This window comes from Elgaria multicarinata, chromosome 13 (assembly GCF_023053635.1).
Source record: "Elgaria multicarinata webbii isolate HBS135686 ecotype San Diego chromosome 13, rElgMul1.1.pri, whole genome shotgun sequence".
Classification (NCBI taxonomy): Eukaryota; Metazoa; Chordata; class Lepidosauria; order Squamata; family Anguidae; genus Elgaria; species Elgaria multicarinata.
In genome coordinates, this window is record NC_086183.1 from 3,422,988 (window position 1) to 3,442,760 (window position 19,773).

The following is a 19,773-nucleotide window of genomic DNA, read 5'->3' on the forward strand; positions in this document are numbered from 1 at the left end:
TCCCATCATCCCCTGATTTTTGGGGAATTTATGAAAATCCAACACCCCATTCACACCCCTTTCCATAGCTCCATCAATTTGCAAGTTAGAAACCTCAAACTCACCACCATGAAAGCTTACCCAGGGATACACATGCACGCCGAGACTCAAGGCAGTCCCATCATCCCCTGATTTTTGGGGAATTTATGAAAATCCAACACCCCATTCACACCCCTTTCCATAGCTCCGTCAATTTGCACGGTTGAAACCTCAAACTCACCACCATGAAAGCTTATCCAGGGATACACGCACGCCGAGACTCAAGGCAGTCCCATCATCCCCTGATTTTTGGCGGGGCTTAAACCTGCAGACATCTCAATGGGGCCATTTCAAAGGAAATCCCAACATGCCATGAATTGGGGAGTAGAGATAAACCTATGAAATCTTCTTCCACACTTGAAAAATGGATTTGGAACTTCCAAAAGTCTAACTTGAGCGCAGGAAGGACTTCTCCCCTGAGTCAAAGCCAGACACACACAACATCCCTGCGAGGTGGGCAGGGGAGGAGGGAGGGAAGGCAGGTAGGTAGCAGACATTTCTGGGGGCATAAGGAAGTGAGCCAAGAATAAGCCAGTAATGCATATAAAATGGAATAAATAAATAAATAAATAAATAAACGAAGGAGGGGTGGAATTAAAAGCAGCAGTGTTGCTGAATAAACAACAAGAAGAACTTTTAAAAAAAGGCTATATCTGTCTTTTACCAGCAATAGGGGGACGTGCCCAGGGGAGGGGGAAGCAGCTGCCAGTTCAGCTCATGAAAGCCATTGCTTCACCAACAGCTCTGAGGAGTAAACGCTCACTTCAACTCATGATAGGCATTGCTCCACCACTAAAAGTAGAACGCTCACTTCAACTCATGATAGGCATTGCTCCACCGGGTTACTCTCTTTGGAAGGCTCTGATGGCCTTCCAAGTGCAGGAGAGAGTGGGGGCACGTCCACAATGAGATGCCCTAGGGGAGCTCATCCCCTTGCACCACATCTTTTCAGTTGTTCCCCAAAGTTAGGGTGGGTAGCAGTGCTGTGTTTCTATCTCTTATTATTGGCTTAGTATATGATTTCACAGGTTGTGTTTGTGCATTTGGTGGGGCTACTGTTTTAAAAAACACTGGGAAAAGTCCGTTCAGACTAAGAAAGAGAAGTTCCCAGAATCCCAAGTTACCCGTTTTGCCTATCCCCTCCTCCAACTTTGGGATCATGTGATCATGACCGGGAGTTGACTCTGCCCCTCAGCCCTTCGAAAAAGGTATTTCCCGCCGCTTTTTTAAAAAATTCTAGCGTGCGACCTGCACGACGCAGAGAGTAGTCTCAAAATGACCCCCATCCACGACTCTCTGAGCACAAGAATTTTCAGAACGATAGCTTCAAAAACAACCCAGTTATCCCCGATTGTTTTCCGCAATGCAATTCTATGGGCGAAATGTTTCAAGATGGCGATCCGCCTGAAAGAGGAGCTCCGAAAAATGGGCGCTTCTCTTCGCCTTGCTTCTAGCGGTCCGCTTCTACTCTGCCTCTGGGCAAGGCGGAGCAGGCCAATTCGCTCCTGCTTCTGCGCTTCTAATCGGAGCGGAGCACATGCCTAATTGAAACCAGGAATCAGCACCAAAGAACTCTCCAGTGATAGGAAGAAGTTGCTCATGCAAAGTCCCATCCTGAATGGAAAGACTCAGTGGCCAGCCTGGATGGGTTAAGTGGCGTAGTAGCAGTGTATGAGCTTCTCACTTGCACATAATTCTTCCTTAGATTGATAGTGAAGAAGATATCGATGTTTCTAAGCATACACAGAATGTTAACCCCAGTTTGACTTTGTGGGTAGACTGATTTTAGTTTTTAAACAAATCCAAATTCTCGGGTATATTTCAATTAAGGTGACTGACACCACTTGACTTATTTTTGTTTTTCGGGAATGTTTGCAAAACTTAGAAGCATCGTCAATAGTACAGAGAGCCCACCTGCACTCCCCAAAACAGCATACCACACTTTCCCCACCCTGGAGGAGAAGAGGTTAGATGATTGCAGGACAGGGGCGATGTTGTGAGAGGGTCACGGGGCAAAACGGTAAACAAGGCAGGAGGAAAGTGTGATAAAAAGCTGGTGTGATGGAATTCCCAGTAAGTCTGACTTATTTTTAAAGATGGAAGTTGCCTCTATCTCCTTCAGTGAGCAGGAGAAGCAGCGCAATCAAAATGGCCCACCAAATGGGCCACGTGCAAGTTGTTTACTTCCTCTTTCAAAAGAGGAAGGAATGAGGGACAAACGCATGGGCGGAGAAGTGACAGCCAGCAATTGCGATTTTCCTCATGTAATGATGCTCCTGGTCCTTCTTCCTCTTCCTTATTCCATTCAGAGTAAACCTTGGGGAATTCTCAAGAGGGGAGGGTGGTAGAGAAGGGAAGTTCTGAACTGCGTTTGACATTATAAGCTCCATCCAACGAGCATTTTATTTTACGCTTGTTCCTGGGCACCCACAGAGTTTGCTCAGGTCCCTCACATGATGTCGTCTGCCTCTCATGCGCTTTTCGCCCCTTCTAGCCTTCCTTGTGCAACAACAACAAAAACCTCATTAAGTCCGATGATTTTTTAAACTCAGAATTGCTGCTCTCTCCTGCGGTGTGCAGGAGAAGCAGCGCCATTAAAACAGTGGACTCAATGGACCTCATGCTCCTTGGGTACTTCTTGTTTTGAAAGAGGAAGTAACTGAGGAACGAAAACAGGTGGAGAATCGACAGTAGGGAGCATGTTAACCCCTGGTGTGATGGAGCTTTAAATGAATAGACAAGCGGATTTGGTTTTCTACTCACCCAACTCTTTGGGAAAAGTGGCTTCACATGATTGCAAAGGAAGAACCTGGGGCCATTTTGCTGGTCACTTATCCAGCAATGGAAAGACAAGCTTTCATTAAACCAGGAGGGTTTGTTTGGATGGAGATAAATACTGCTCACTTATACAATCTATGTATGTCTACATAGAGGTAAGTCCCATTGTGTTCAGTGGGGCTTAATCCCATGAATGTGTACATTGCCACACCAGTTACCTTTGTGAGGAGGTTGGCAGCCTAATCATCTCTGAAATTTACTCAGAAATAAGTCCTGAGCATGGTATTACTAGCTCAACAAACTGGCCACTCTACTGACTTGGCTCCCTTTTCAGCCCAATCTGATGCACGTCCAATCGTTTGTTTGTCCTTTTGCATGGACACTAGCTACTGTGGTGAGAAAGGGCACTTAGTACATGCTCAGACAACTGAATCTTGGCAAAGTCTTGGCACAAATTAAGTTATGGGGAGGAGGAGACGTTGTTTGTAACAAGGAAGTCTTTGCAAAAAATCCAACAACCAATGTGTGTGCATTTATGAAGAGCTGCTGGAGGAACGAAACCGTATTCTATGAGGAAGGGAACAGAACATACCCTATTTCTTCGATTGTAAGACACACTTTTTTCCCCATATAAACATCTCTAAAAATGGGGTATGTCTTAGAATCACAGGCGTGTCTTAGGTGTTTTTCTTTCTGTTGGTGGTACTGAAATTAGTGTGCGTCTTACAATCGATGGCGTCTTACAATTGAAGAAATACCGTATGTAATCAGGTTGTAGTTTTGTTGCAAACAGGTGTGGTCAGTGCTTAGGGTGACCCTATGAAAAGGAGGACAGGGCTCCTGTATCTTGAACGGTTGTATTGAAAAGGGAATTTCAGCAGGTGTCATTTGTGTATATGGGGAACCTGGTGAAATTTCCTCTTCCTCACCTCAGTTAAAGCTGCAGGTGCCCTGCCCTCTTTTAAATCTGGTCACTCTAGTATAGCTCCTGCACTTTAACTGTTGTGATGAAGAGGAAAATTCACCCGGTACAAATTACACCTGCTGAAATTCCCTTTTCTATGCAACTGTTAAAGATACAAATGGGTCGCTGAGGCATTCATCTATACATTGTATCGCTATTGTGTGGGAAGGGGAAAGCTGTAATCCGCCAGTGGTGAGAGAAAAGCATTCTGCATATGCTCAGAGGCACTCTTTACTTCACTATTTTGGTCAACATTAGAGACATTTAAATGAATTCTTGTAACTCTAAAGATGTGTATGTTTGCCTAGGGTGTGGGTGTGTTCATATAATTAGTCTCGTGGGCCTGCGCCCTGGATCTTGCCTTTTATTTACTTATTGTTGTTATTGCTATTATTAAAAGCCCCTGTATTACTCATGACTCTGACTTCGCCATCTGAGGTAAGAGTGGGGGAGGGGAAGCCGCGTCTTGGCCAACGTCCAAAAGGCGGAGCCAGAGCTTCGCTCCGCCCACTCGCTCCTCCTTGGGAAGGGAGGAAGTCCTGCCTCTCCTTTTATGGGCTTCCGCAGCTACGGGGCTCCGCCCACGCCTGGCGACTGACGGACGCTGGGCGATGTCCGCGCCAGGCCGGGCGAGGCTGCCGTCCAATGGGATGGGATGGGAGGCGGGGCGAGAACGGAAGGGGTGGGCGTGTCAGCCGTGGCGGAGAGGAGAGGGAGGGCGCGGCGGTGGCGGCAGCCCGGCCGGCAGGAAAAGACTCGATGGCGGCCAGTTACCCGTATGGACAGGTGAGCGCGTGAGGGGAGAGCGTGGAATCTCTCTGCACGCCGCGGTGGCTGACGGGAGCGTCCTGGGCCCACCTGTTACCTAAACGGCGGAGTACTTCCTAGTAGGGTTGGACGTTGCCCAGGCAACGGGGGTGGGGGGAAGGGCGGACCCAGGAGCCCTGGAAGGTGGTCGAGACGCGATGGGGAGCAGGGCGGGGGCAGTGACGTCACGCTTAGGGTGGGGGCAGGGGGAAGGAAGCCGTCAGCCCCTCTTACCCTTCCCCAGTGTGTTGGACTATAGCTTCCATAATTCGCAGTCATTAGCCCTGCGGGCTGGGAGTTATGGGGGTTGTAGTGGAACACACCTGGAGGGGCCCAGGTGTGTGTTTGTGGGGGGGGGGGAGGGTTGCAGCAGCCTCAGAGGCTCAGTTGCGAACAGGAACCTGCCGTAAGGTGGCTGGCGTTCTCCCTCTGCCTCGTCCCTTGAAATGATAATGAAACGACAAATGCAGTGGCAACGTTATTTGCCGACCTTGCAGGGCGATGGTGGAAAAGGGGGGAGGGGGTTTCTTCAGCGTAGTAGCGTTGGCTGCGGTTCCAATCTTGCCTTTGGCTAGAAGCAGGCTGCTCCATCCCTTGCAATAGGCAGTATTAAGTAGGGTGACCCTATGGAAAGGATGACAGGACTCCTGTATCTTTAACAGTTGTATTGAAAAGGGAATGTCAGCAGGTGACAGTTAAAGCTGCAGGTGCCCTGCCCTCTTTTAAATCTGGTCACTCTAGTATAGCTCCTGCAGCTTTAACTGTGGTGATGAAGAGGGAATTTCCCCAGGTTCCCCATATATACAAATGACACCTGCTGAAATTCCCTTTTCTATGCAACTGTTAAAGATACAGGAGCCCTGTCCTCCTTTCCATATGGTCACCTTAGAAGTAACAACAAACATCAGCACTTGGGACCTTACTCCCAAGTGAGGGTGTCTAGGAAGTGCAGCTGCTGAAGCTGTGGTAGAAAAGGGAAGTTCTAATAGGTGAAGCTTGTGCAAGGGAGGGAGAAACTGCATTTAGCAAAATCCTTCTCCTAGGCAACTCCTAGAGGTACAAGAGTCATGCTGTCCCCCTTTATTTATTTATTTTATTACGTTTATATACCGCCCCACAGCCGAAGCTCTCTGGGCAGTTTACAACAATTAAAAATAGTAAACATTAAAAGTATACAAAATTTAAAAACCATCAAAAACATAAAAAAAAGTATAAAAACTTTGTGTCTGCTCAGCCTGTTTAAACACTATCGGGTCCAGATACATAACTGGGCTGGAGCAGAGACCTTTCCTAGCACGTCTGCAAGCCTCATCCCCAACCAAGCTCAATCCTGAGGCTGTAATCTTTACATCTGTTGGTGTAACCACCATTGAATTCAGTAGGACTTACTTCTGAGTAGACATACACAAGATTGCATTGTGACTATAAATTCCTCCTGTCTTGGCCTCTTTCCTTTCTGTGTATTCTTTCCTCACTGGCCACCCTATGCTCCTTGCAATAGGGACCTGCCCTTCTTCTATGCCTGTGTAGATGGTACTATAGAAGTAGCTTTCCCAGGCTTACTGCCAGAGATCTTCTTAGTCAGCCATGCCAGGGGCTGAACTTTGACCCTTTCTACATGCAAAATGTGTGCTTTATGACTGAGCTGCGTGACCCAATTCCTAAATTCACAGCTTCCTGCCACTCCTCCAAATGTGGTGGGAGCTGAGGGGATCCAGCTAGGACTGTGGTGGTAGAAAGCCAAGTGCTCATAAATGGAAGGCCAATCTAAATGGGACGGGGGCAGCCATATTAGTTAGTTCACCTGTCTGCTCCATTCACATATGGCAGCTTGGGAAATGTGGTCCAGATGTTGGACTGCAGCTCCAGTTGCCTCTCACCATTGGCTATACTGGGTAGGCCTTATGGGAGTTGCGGTCCAACGCCATATGGAGGGCCACACATTCCCCATCCCTGGTAAATGGCAAGTGGTGGGGACTAATGCCAAGGGTATGTTGTTAGTGGGGGGAGGTGGCTCACTTTCCCTTCCCACAGTCTGTCGCCTCTGGCATGGGAATGAAAAAACAGTCCTTTTCAGCTACTTGCTTTGTGGATGGCGCAGAGGCGTGAAGAGGAAATACGGCTGCCCCCGTCACATCTGTTAGGCATGCGAAGTTCGGGGGAGGGGTGTACCCAAAAGGCAGAGATGGAGGAAGGGGCTGATGCGTACTGAGGGTGAAAAGCAAACCAATGAGAAACCTCCAAGATGTAAGACCAGTGTTCCCCAACATGGTGTCCTCCAGATGCGTTGGACTACAAGTTCCATAATTTTCAGCCACCATGACCATTGGTAGTCTAACACATCTGGAGCATACCAGTTTGGGGAAGGCCGTAGAAGATTGTGCAAATCCAGTGTGCCTCGTTCCTTTACAAGGAATGCTCATTCCCCCATATGGGCAGGGATGCTAGATCTCTTTGTGAAGGGGCAAGATGAGACCCTTCAACTCTAATTTTGCCCTGTCTCTCTGGCTGCTTTCATCCAAAAGTTGTACCATCTGGAGTTGAAGACTGGGGACGCATCCACTACCCTTGCCCTGTAAAAATGGCTTTAGCAGTTGTTGTATTTAGGGGGAATTAATTTGTTATCTCTAGTAACTGCTAGCATTTTGTAAATGTGTTTTAACTATCACTTTTATGCTTTTAATGTATTGTAAGTCGCTTTGAGTGTGTCCGCCTTTTCGGAGGTGAAAAGCGAGGTTTAAATTCCTTAAATAAATAAACTTACGTGCATGCAAGGTAGACTTCTTGTGGAGGCTTCACTTCACCTCTGCTGTATAGAGGAAGCCCCAGGATATTGGGGCTGTGATGCCACACCCTGCTCTACCTGTTCAAGTTCAGTGGAGAGTGGTTGTCTCCGAAGTCAGCAACAGGCCTTGACTGTGGGATTTTCCACAGGCTTCTGCACTGAGACATCCCAAGTTCGTCCGACTTCACCTCTGACAGTACTGTTGGAACTGTGCTTCTTTTATGTGCCTAAATGTTTACATTGACAAAAGCTGAATTCCTTGCCTCTAGTAAAATGCAAACTGTACAGTTCCTTCGTTGTTGGGTGAGGGTAAGATGAGGGCAGGAGGTGCCTGCTGAATGGAGCAGAGGAAATCCCATCTGAGCCAAACTACTATATCAAATTTTAAATTTATTTATTACATTTGTGTCACACTATTCCTTCAGGAAGTTGAGGGTGGTGTTCATGGTTCTTACACATAAACACAATTTTACTTCACAGCAACCCTGAGAGGCTGAGAGAGAGTGAATAGCTCAAGGTTGCACAGTGAGCTTCATGCCTGCATGGGGAGTTGAACCCAGGACTTCCTTGTCTTAGTGCGACATTCTACAGCGTGTTTGCTCTGCGTATTTGATAGAGGCTGCCATGGATTCTTACTGCCATTCTGCATTCAAACCCAACCCTTTAGACATCCTCACTTTGAGTAAAATTCATTGAGGGTTAATCCATATACATTATAATTGTCTTGAACATGCACTGCAAGTGCTTAGGATGCTCCTGCCCCTTGACTTGCACATCTATGAGACCTAGAAATCCAGGGGCTGTATGGATTCATTGTCCTTGGGTGCTTGACAGTTTGATTATTCACTCATTCATGGCTCTTTGCTTCTCCTTCAGGGTTACTCTGGACCTGCAGGACAAGCTCCAGGTGCTCCACAAGGCGGTTACTCTGGAGGGCAGTATGGCGGTGGAGTGCCTCCTGGAGGTCCCTATGGTGGGCCAGCCCCTGGGGGTCCACATGGGCCACCATCTGGTGGAGGGCCTTATGGCCACCCTAACTCTGGGCCTCCTGGTGGTATGTATGGAGGAGGCCCAGCACCAGGCGGGCCCTATGGGCAACCATCGACTAATCCATATGGTGCCCCTCAGCCCGGACCCTATGGCGGAGGTGGTACTGGAGGTGAGTGCTAAAGTACCTATAGCTTTCAATTCACTTGAAAGGATGATGTCCTTTCATGTGTGGTGTGGTATTCTGATTCTTGATTGTTATTTAGGGAGCATTGGAAATGGTTAATGACACAGTACCTCATGTATTGTCTCAATAATGTCACCTATTTATCTGGAGTTGCTTATTCAGCTGACCTTTCCAGGTAGTACTTCTTAGTGATTACTCCCACCTTTTTTCTTTTTCTTTTGCTAATTAAAATGTCATGCTAGGTTCCTTTTTCCCCCCTCCCCTGTGCCAGGGGTGGAGGAGCCAGCCAAACAGGGTGTTATAAATTTTTAAATGGTGGGTATTCCCTCCCCTATCTTTCAGCCATTTATGTTCCACAAACCACTAATACAGGCACTTATGCGCTAGTTACACACTTGGTGGGCTAGTCACATTTTGCAAGGCTAGGTGAGGTATTTTTGGATTCGTGATGCATAAATGTGGTCTCCAGAAGCCCTATGACTTGCCAGAGTCTCCCAAGATTCACACTCTGCTACTTGCAAAGTGCTTCAAGGACCTAAGCCATCTATCCTTGGCATCTATCACTTAAAGGGCCTCGTGGTGTGCATCTGGAGCTCTTGACACACGCTTCATACTGCCGGGTTAAGAGAAGCAGTCACTAATTGAATTATTCATCTCCGTTTAGACTGGTGGTTCAGAAAGATGTCCCCGCTGCATTATTTAAGGTTTCAAGGTGGGAGCTGAAAAGCACCAAAGCTGCCATCCTGAGTGGTGGAAATAAAACTTTATGGCCCCGCATCTGTCTCCTGTAACCGAGTAGCATTTTCATATTGCTGAAAAGACATAACTTCCACATGCTTGCACACAACATTCTGAAGAGATCTCATTTATTTTCCTTCTGTGTTTACAAGGTTTTACATCCCAACTCCAACAAAATCCCTTTCAGAACAGGAGGGCTGACTAAGCAGGCATGAGAGAGGTCTGTCTTATCCTTCCTGCTCTGGTCACCAGCAACTTGCAGATCTGCTGAGCTAGACATTTACTGTCACTGGTGATGGGTTCCTACTGTGCCTTGATGGATGCTGCTAGTGTGTGTTTCGCCCTTTCCCCAGCAGGGAACATCCCACCTGGTGTGGACCCAGAAGCCTTCTCTTGGTTCCAGAGTGTAGACTCCGACCACAGCAACTATATCTCAATCAAAGAGCTACGGGAGGCCCTGGTCAACTCCAACTGGTCCACTTTCAATGATGAAACTTGCTTGATGATGATGAGTGAGTCTAGATTCTGAGGATTCGTTTCAGATGTGCTGAGCAGCACGAGGAGGACTGAAAGGCTGATAGGTTCTTGCTCAAAGTCCCTCCAGCTATTCTGTGGTTGGGCATACAAAACACGGAAGTGCTGTGATACTTTTGGAAGCTGCAGCATGCCTTCCTTGAAATGCATGTGTGTCTGTGTGCGCTGGGGCAGGAAGCAAGCTTTCGTGGTCACCACTTCCCTATACTTGCTTTTCTCTTTAAAGCTGAAAATGCACATGTGCCCTTCACCAACATGATACATTTCTGTTTTGTATGTGTATCGGGTATGCCATTGAACAAAGTATCGCTGAAAAAGCCACTCTTGTTACCTAGAGAAATCAAGCTGCGAAGTAGCTTCTTACTTGGCTCATCCCACTTGAGTTGTGAGGTCTTTGGAATTGGAGAAACTCCCGCAAGCAAAGGGAATGCAGCACTTCCACATGAACTCACAGGATGTTCTCTAGGCTTCACCCCCTCCCAAATTTGCATTGTGTAAATAATACTGACTTGATGTAACGACTGCCACATAATGTATGTAGGGTGCACTGAACACTTGAATTTAGCTACATAAATGCTAAAGATGCTTAGTACTATTGTGCTTGAAGCTCATATACATCTCCATTTGAGAAAGGAAAGCATGAGAATACATCAAATTATCCCTCTCCATAAAAAGTTGTGTGTGGGTGGGTGTTTATTTTTGTCTTTATAGCTGGTCACTTAAAACACAACTAGTAGATGCAAGGGAGATCTGGTATTTAGTCAATGCTGAAACAGTAACTCAGTTTAAAAGTCATGCATGGCATTCAAAAGATGTCCCAACAGTGCCTGTGGCAAGTTTCCTGGGGAAGAGTTTTCCAACTGCAGCACAGCTCCAAGTAGCCCTGTACCTGTCTGTGCTATCAGAATGTGGCATGCAGACAGTATTATAAAGAAGAGCACGTTAGGCTGGAGATGAATAATTGTTTTTAAAAGTGTTGAAAATGGTATGGTAGGTGCCCTTTTAGTCTTGGCATACCCTTTTCTTTTGTCCCCCCTTTTCTGGTCAAATAGATTTTGCACATTCTTATAACACTTCAAAACCTGACTGACCAAAGTGGCTTTAGATTCCTCTCTTATATCCCCTTTAATTCTTGGCCATGGTGGATATGTTCTGACAACAGCCTTAAAAATCTATACTTTTTGTATCACTGTTCAATGCACTTCCTTGTTTTTTGCAGATATGTTTGATAAGAACAAGTCTGGGCGGATTGATGTCTATGGGTTTTCAGCCCTGTGGCGCTTCCTCCAGCAGTGGCGTAATCTCTTCCAGCAGTATGACCGTGACCAGTCGGGAAGCATTAATTGTAATGAGCTGCACCAAGGTGAGACATAAAGGGGCAGCGGTCTTTGGAGCTTCAATCGGATGATCGTGACCTTAGACTCGATGTAACTAGGTGGAGAGCTCTTCAGGTGATTCCTTCCAGGCTAAGAGGTTAATTCAAGGCAATCCTGAGGCAGTTCCCATTTCTTCGGTGGTTGGCAAGAGCTTTCTCAAGAGTCGCTAGGGGCCAAATGATCATTTCTCCAGCCCTTTGTTGGACAGGCTGGCTGTATCAGTCTTCAGTTGATCCACTGACACACTCCAAACCCTTAGTAACTGTTTTGGGACTGAATCAGTCCCACAATGCCTTATGACTAGGGCAAACTAAAACCTACTAAACGGCTACATTGGGAAGAACATAAAGCTAGATGAGGTTTGGCAGCAGACTGTGTAGTTCTCTGGTTGAATATCTGGAGAGCAGGTGAACCAACTTCGGGGCTCTCGTGACAGCAAGGGCAGCTGAACTGTAGCTTGAAAGACTCGTGTGGCTCCTTGGGGAAGGAACGTCACTCATTGATAGACCAGCTGCTTTGCATACAAAAGGCCCCTAGTTCAGTCCCTGACATCTCCAGGTAGGACTGGGAAAGAACCATCACTGAAACCCAAGAGAGCCACTGCCAGTCACTGTAGGCTCTACTGAGCTGAAGGACCAATGGTCTGACTCTGTATGAGGCAGCTTCCTATACCAGTCTGTGTAAGTAGAATGAAACCTGAATGCAAGGCCCTGGTGTGGATGTGGGGGTTCCTTGGGGTTTGATAGCTGGTCTTGGAGACTGAGAAAGAACTGCTTTATTTAATTTATTTAAAACATTTTTATCCCGCCCTATATCATTAAGATCTCAGAACGGCGTACAGATAAAAACATACAGTATTAAGCAATAAATATGCTTTAGGGAGAGTCGATGGTGATTGGATGCTGCACCAGAGAGGAGGGTGGAAAAACACCCAAGCAACAACTGTAAGACATCTGCACAGCTCCCAAGCATTTAAAATCTCAGCTCCGGGTGATTCAAGAAGAGCTGGCCTGTCTCAGAGCCATAGCCAAGTTAGCCTTTAGGAAGTAAATGATGCTTGAAGCATTTGTGATTTCCACCCCACCCCCACCCCCCTCCCCCTGTGTGAAGCATGGATTTCTCCATTGCTCTCTCTGTTGCCTTTCTCCTAGCTCTCTCCCAAATGGGATACAATCTGAGTCCCCAGTTTTCCCAGCTGCTGCTGTCGCGTTACTCACCAAAGGCCAACAATCCTGGCATCCAGCTGGACCGCTTCATTCAGATCTGCACCCTGCTCCAGACCATGACCGAAGCCTTCCGAGAGAAGGATACCGGAATGACGGGCAGCGCACGGATCAACTATGAAGACTTCCTTATGATGTCAGTCACTCGCATGTTGTGAGGCCTTTCCTTTCGGAGGACAAAGGGTGTTCATGACATTGGTGATCTCGCTGGAGACTGTTGGCACTTCCAACAAACACTCAGAAGGAAGATCAATTGACCACTTTGTGTAGAAGATATTGTGTTATGAAGGGAAATGAAATTGCCCTTCTCTTTCTTCATTTGTAAACAGTCAGATGTTTAGGCATTGCCAGATGGATTCTTTGACATGGTTATTTGGTTCAGTTTGATTACTGTGAAGAAGCTGCCCCAATGTAGCTACTAGGGGGCAAACCAAAAACGTCAAGCCAAAATTAGAATGTTGTGCCGCTCCACCAAACAAGTCTTCTCCCCTGCCCCCAAGGTAAATACCTTCGTCCTTCAATTTAGGTTTCTACTGCAGCTTCAGAGATGGTTGGCAGGCAATTTGAATAATGCCTTGTGCTTTGGAGTTTGCTGTATTTTAGGGCAGATCTATCTTGGGCAGTCTTGAATTGCCAAAGCAGAAAACAACGCCAAGGAGAGAATGCCAGGCACCAGGGCTTTTGTGTTTAACACCAGTCAAGATTCCTGTGCTCCTTGACATCCATTTCAAACGCAGCTCCCCTCTTTGCCTTGAGATGAGCCAAGATTTTAGACTTTTCTTCTGGGGACCCTTTTCCCTGAAGTTCTGGTGCCCCACCCTAGTCAATATGTTTCCCCAGTGCTAAAGTGCAAAATTTTGCCAGGAAATAATTTAACTCTTCCTCTTTTCAGTTGCCAACACTATGTGATTTTTTTTGTAGGGGCCAAAATCATGTATAATAATGTGTCAGTAAGAGATTTATGCCTAGGTAAAACTCTACAATAAAGGATCCTAAGCACTGAGAGATGCTTTTTTCTTCTTGTTGTGTTCACATGATAACTCTACAGAATCTTGTGGGGTCAAAATGGGATGGGGTACTGCAGGGCTGAGTCCTAGGCCCAGTGCTGTTCAACATTTTTATTAATGATTGGGATGAGGAGGGACAGGGAATGCTTATCAAATTTGTAGATGACACGAAATTGGGTGGGATAGCTAAAACCCTGGAAGACAGAAACAAATTTCAAAGTGATCTTGATAAGTTGGAGCGCTGGGCTGAAAACCACAGAGTGAAATTTAATAGGGATAAATGTTACACAGTTACAGGATGGGGGATACTTGGCTCAGCAATACTACAAATGAGAAGGATCTTGGAATTGTTGTAGATCACAAGCTGAATATGAGCCAACAGTGTGATGTAGCTGCAAAAAAGCAAATGCTATTTTGGGCTGCATTAATACAAGTATAGCTTCCAAATCATGCGAGGTACTGGTTCCTCTCTATTCAGCACTGATTAGGCCTTATCTTGAGCATTGCGTCCAATTCTGGGCTCCACACCTCAAGTATGGAGCGTGTTCAGAGGAGGGCAATGAGGATGATCAGGGGTCTGGAAACAAAGCCCTATGAGGAGATGGAAAGAACTGGGCATGTTTAGTCTAGAGAAGAGAAGGCTGAGGAGAGACATGGTAGCACTCTTCAAATACTTGAAAGGTTGCCACACAGTGGAGGGCCAGGATCTCTTCTCGATCCTCCCAGAGTGCAGGACGTGCAATAATGGGCTCAAGTTACAGGAAGCCAGATTCCGGCTGGACATCAGGAAATATTTACTGACTGTTAGAGCAGTATGACAAGAACCAATGGCCTAGGGAGGTTGTGTGCTCTCCTGTCCTAGAGGCCTTCAAGAGGCAGCTGGACAGCCCTCTGTCAGGGATGCTTTAAGGTGGATTCCTGCATTGAGCAGGGGGTTGGACTTGATGGCCTTGTAGGCCCCTTCCAACTCTACTATTCTATCATTCTATGAAAATTATCCTGAGCTTCTTTAAGAAAAGCTGAGCCACAAATGTGATTAAACATAGTTGGAAAGTGATCTACCTGCTCTTGGGCAGCTGTATAAAGACTACCAGCTCGTTATGGAAATACTCATTGTGTGTGGAGAACCTCATCTTTCTGCCTTAAAATAATGATTTGCTGGTCCTTGCAGTTGCAGAGAGCCTACGGCATCACTGGTGAAGATTCACAGTCTAGAGGAGGACCAGACAGGGCTCCCTTCGGTCGTGCAGTGCGATGCTGGTGCCCTGCACAGTCCCTGCTTTCTCTCCTATGACCCGTTCTCTGCTTCTGCTGCCACCTGCCAAGACTGTTCTCCTTACAAAAGACAGTCGTGCATATGAACTCTTAAACATTTGTTATGAATTTTCTTGAAGGGGGTCAGGGCTTGGGGCCACACCTTCTGAACTGGAAACCCTCATCCCAAACGTCTGGTGTGAAAATGCCCACCCAGTGTGCGGCAGCTTTAAAGAAGGAAAACTCCATGTTAGGCATAAGAAAAGGGATTGAGAATACTCTGTACAGCACCATGTACATTGATGGTGCTATATAAATATAAGAACAACAACAACAACAACAACAACAACAACTGCCAGTATCATACTGCCTTTAGAGCAATTTAAATGATCCAGGGGCTGGAGCATCTCCCCTAGGAGGGAAGGTTACAACAGCGGTGACTGTTGAGACATGATAGAGGTGTACAAAATGATGCTTGGTGTGGAGAGCCTGGAGAGGGAGGCATTTTTCTCCCTCTCATAATACTAGAACGAAGTTGGGTCATCTCACGAAGCTGATTGGTGTAAGATCCAGGACAGATCAGATGAAGGGCTTCACAGAGCGCATAGTTAAATTACAGAATTTGCTACCACAAGATGTAGAGTGCCGGCCACCAATTTGGATGGCTTTAAAAGGGGGTTGGATAAATTCTTGGAGGAGAAGGCTTTCAGTGGCTACTAGCCCTGATGGTTATGTGCTACCTCCTGTATCCAAGGCAGTAAGCCTGTGTGCACCAGTTGCTGGGGAACATGGGTGGGAGAGTGCTGTTGCACCATGTCCTGCTTTGTTGGTCCCTCATTGACAACTGTTTGGCCACTGTATGAAAAGAGTGCTGGACTAGATGGACCCTCGGTCTGATCCAGCCTCAGGGCTCTTCTTCTGTGTGTCTGTGTCTCTGAAGTTGGTTAAGGATGAGGGGAGAGGCACTTAACCTTCATAACTTCCCAATTTTCAGATCTGAGCCCTGACATTCAAGAACTGTTGATCTTATATACCAACCAAAGGTACAGGGTGTCTAGCTGCAGTTTTTAGGTTAAATAGATATTACCATGTCTCTTAAACCAAGGGTGGATGACTTGCGCTCTCCAAATGTTTTGGCTTCTAATTCCCATCATCCCTAACCAACATAGCCAGTGGTGAAGGATCATGGAAGTGGTTTACGCCAAAACATCTAAGCAGAGGGCACAAGTTCCCCAACTCTGGCTTAAAGGAAATTGCATTAAAAACTGATCCCATAAAGAGACTCCAATAAGTTAACGAGAAAGGAGAACAAAACATAAAAATACCACCGGAACTTTATAGTACTTTCACATAGAGAGAATGACTGAGGTGGTGGTGGCAGAAGTGGGCAGCTCCTTGGTGTTTTAAGAGCACGCACACAGGGTGCTTTTGTCCCCCTCATTCCTGGCTCACTAAAAATTGCAAGCTCTGCTTGGAGCCTTTCTCCTGGGTATTCTGTCCCTGAACATGGAAGTTCAGTCTAGCTATCATGGCTAATGTCAGAAGTGAAATCTCATGCAACACAACAGCTTTGCAGATAGATTCAATCTGAACAATGTAATTTGAGTGCAACACACCTGTCCTTTCTTGGAGCATGTTCTCCAAGCAGGGACAGGTCTTGCATAAAACATGGTTTTCTGTTTTCTCACTTCACTTGTGCTAAGATCATTGTGGTGCTGAATCAGGATTCCAAGCACCCAAACTTGTGATTTTTTTTTTAGCTAGGTTGAAAACATATCTCAGATTGGTCTGATGCCTTCTGGATGGAGAATTTCACTGCCATGGAAATACCAAGAGGAAGCAGCTTTAAACTGTTGCTGTAATTTCTCTTGCAAAAACAAACGGGGGGGGGGGGAGAGAGAAAGGAGGAATCTACAGTGCAAATGATGAGATTAACTTTTAGCTTTGGAAGAAAATTGGACCACTAATTACCCTTTTTGCTCTTAACGAGCAGCTTCCTCATTAGGCACGGTGTGCGACTCCAGCTACAGTGCCAAACAGTTGGCTTTCCTTGTAGTCAGAGAGCTGTGCTTTTAGCATAAAATCACTGCTTTTGCAACAGAGCAAATAGCTCCCACTTGTGTATTTCCAAGAACTCAGACAGTTTACGCCTTGGCTTGCCAGCTGCGGGTTGTTTATTTTCACTTCCCCGCAGGCTTACAGCAAAAGCAATCTCTCTGCTGGGCTCCCCGTTATATTTTCTCAACAAAGAACTTGGATTTGGAGTAGCGAAAGTAAGCGAATAATAACACAATGTTCGCTGGTCAATGGGAGAAGTCTTTTGGGGACTGGGTTTTAACCTGTTGCCCGGTGGGGGAGAGGTAAAGGGGGATGTCCTTGGGACCTACACGCTCAAGGAAACTATGCCCCTTTAGTTTTCAGCTTTTTTCCCTTTTTGAAGTTTTAAAGACATTTCCCCTCAAACTTTAGAAAAGGGTGGCACCATTTTTTCCTGAATTTAAATTGAGTCCATTTGTTTGCCCATAAAAGGTTTGCTTTCAGATGGTTTAAGAAGAATTGCCCACTTTCAGAGGAGCTTTCCCACAAATTCCTATAAATGTGTTGATCTATGATCATAATAAATCAGTCTACAATTTCTAGGAGTTGTTGAGCTGGGCTTCCTGACAGAGTAGCTAGGCCCCGAGCAGTGATTCATACAGAGGTTCAGTGGGAATCCTCCTCAAGGTGACTCCGCTACCTCTCTGCAGTGATTGAGTAATCAGATGACAACTCCCAGAAACTTCAATTGTACGTGAATACTTGGGACACTAAGGATCCATCATTTATTTCTCACAGCACACAGACTGGGAATTGATCTCCCAGGGCTGTATCATATAAATGAAACTTTGGCATACAGGAAAACTAAGTGTATGCTGTGAGGATTGGTTTCAGTTTTTAATTCCGTTTAGCTAAACTGCATGTATTTTAAGCTGCCATTCTTTTCATCCCTGGCAGTAAGTCCCATTGAACTAACCTCTAAGTTGACCTACAGACAGTTGCACTGCAAATTTTTCTATCATGCTGTGTTGGCTTAGGTGGGAATGAGGCCTGTCCACACTTATTTTAGGGCACAGTGCCCATTTGGGATGGCGCGAAAGGCCTAACAGGCCTGGCCAATTCGCCACATTAATTTAGAATCCTCACTACAACCCATCCCAGAATCCTCAGCACTACCTACAGCTTCCATTAGAGATATAGAAAGGTCTCCCTGAAGGCAGGAAGTCCAAAAAGTTTTTTGGCATAGAGATTTTGGAGCTGTGATTTGTTTTTATTTTATGTTTATTGGTTGAAGCACTTATATCGCACCTTCCCATTTTAACAAAAACACTCAAGGCAGCTAAGAAAACCATTCGTAAAAAGCAATACGCAACCAAGTAAAATAAAACAAATGTGCAAGGATCCATTCTTATTTCTTCTCCATCTTAGAGAGAGGATTGGTGATTGTACCTTTTCTCATCACATTAGAACTAGGGATGTGCTCCGCTTCTAATCGGACCGGAGAAGCAGTAGCGGAACGGGGGGCTTCGCCTGCCCTTAAGGCGGAGGCGAAGAGGATTGGGGGGCCGGCGGAGAGTGGCGAAGAGGATCGACGTGAAGGCGGATCCTTCGCCTCAATCCGGAGCTCCGCCGGAAAGGTAAGTGGGGTTTACCGGGCCCTGCTGCTGTCGCTGTCGCCCATGCGGCAACGGCAGCAGGGCCCGGTAACGCCCCCCCCCTCCTCTCCCTTACCTGCCTCCGTCCGCGGTCCGTCAGCGTCTCCAATTGAGCCCGTGGTTCCAGCAGGAAGTCTGGGCTGCACTTGCGGCCCAGACTTCCTGGTGGAACCACGGGCTCAATTGAAGACGGTGACGGACCACAGACGGAGGCAGGTAAGGCCCCCCTCCTCCTTACCAGGCTTTGCCGCCGTCGCCGCATGGGCGGAGATGGCGGCAGGGCCCGGTAACTCCCCCTATGGGGGGGGGACCGGAGCTCCGATCCGGATCCGGAGCTCTGAGCGGAGCGGAGTGGGCACAGGCGGAGTGGGGGCGGGGCGGAGCGGGCCGATCCGAAAATGGCGGATCTTAAAGTGAAGCGGAGTGGGGTGCACACCCCTAATTAGAACCACTTTCTCACAGAATAAAATGAGTGGGTCATTGCAGGAGGGGTTCAGGAAAGAAAATGTGCAAGGATCCATTCTTATTTCTTCTCCATCTTAGAGAGAGGATTGGTGATTGTCCCTTTTCTCATCACATTAGAACCACTTTCTCACAGAATAAAGTGAGTGGGTCATTGCAGGAGGGGTTCAGGAAAGAAAATACAAGGCCCTTTGAAATTTCTCAACATCCAAAGAGAGTACTTTTTCTGCTGTTTGGCTTCTGTGGCACAGGTGCTATGTGGGTGCTAATAATTTCTGTAGCCTTCCAGATGTTCTTGGACTGCAACTTGCATCAATCTTAGCCTGCATAGCCAACGGTGAGGAATTATGGGAGTTGCAGTTGAATAACGTCTGGTGGGCTGCACGTTCCCCATCTGTGCTAAGTACCCTCGGTATTATTAAGTGTTTGTAAGCCACTTTGCACAAATGATGCACGTTGCAGCAGTAGAGCGTTTTTCCTTCCAAGGTAGTGCTGCCCTCTAGTGGCTGCAGATTGTGGGCATCCTAGATGAATATTCCTCCAATTGCATTCTCAATGTGGCGTATCCCAGGGGAAACTCTGCCACTTCGTTCTGCTTGATCCAACCGGCCATGAACCTTTCTGCAGCCCTGTGGTAGAGAACATGTTTTGCATGGGAAAAGTCCCAAATTCAGTCCTTGGGCATTCCAGGTAAGGCTTGAAAAGACCTACCTGGGGTGTTGTTGCCAGTCAACTTACAGGCAGCACAAAGCTAAGTGGGCCAAACGACCTGACTCGGTACAAGGCAGCCTTCCTGTGTTCCTATGACAACCAAGCTCATTTCAGGGGAAAAGACAAAAATCTCAAGATCTTGGAGAGGAAATTGCTTCTTACTCACAGTAGGCTGCAACTGAAGCACCGG

At 46.7% G+C, this 19,773-nt stretch overlaps 1 protein-coding gene across 2 annotated transcripts; it reads left to right on the plus strand.

The window, feature by feature from the left end:
• The first annotated feature begins 4,524 nt into the window (after positions 1-4,524).
• Positions 4,525-13,460, plus strand: PEF1 (penta-EF-hand domain containing 1). Of its 2 annotated transcripts, none has more exons than XM_063140160.1 (5): positions 4,525-4,606; positions 8,289-8,571; positions 9,678-9,836; positions 11,078-11,221; positions 12,386-13,460. In XM_063140160.1, the coding sequence occupies exons 1-5, from the start codon at positions 4,580-4,582 to the stop codon at positions 12,613-12,615; spliced, it is 843 nt and encodes a 280-aa protein (XP_062996230.1). In that variant the 5' UTR covers positions 4,525-4,579; the 3' UTR covers positions 12,616-13,460. The 2 variants fall into 2 exon arrangements, with proteins under 2 accessions (XP_062996230.1, XP_062996231.1); XM_063140161.1 differs by having other exon boundaries at positions 9,681-9,836.
• The last annotated feature ends 6,313 nt before the right edge of the window (positions 13,461-19,773 follow it).

Coding starts and splice junctions, on each gene's coding strand:
- PEF1 (XM_063140160.1), top strand. CDS start 4,580: ATGGCGGCCAGTTACCCGTATGGACAG. Junction 8,572..9,677: donor TGGCGGAGGTGGTACTGGAG/GTGAGTGCTAAA, acceptor CCCTTTCCCCAG/CAGGGAACATCCCACCTGGT. Junction 11,222..12,385: donor TTGTAATGAGCTGCACCAAG/GTGAGACATAAA, acceptor CCTTTCTCCTAG/CTCTCTCCCAAATGGGATAC.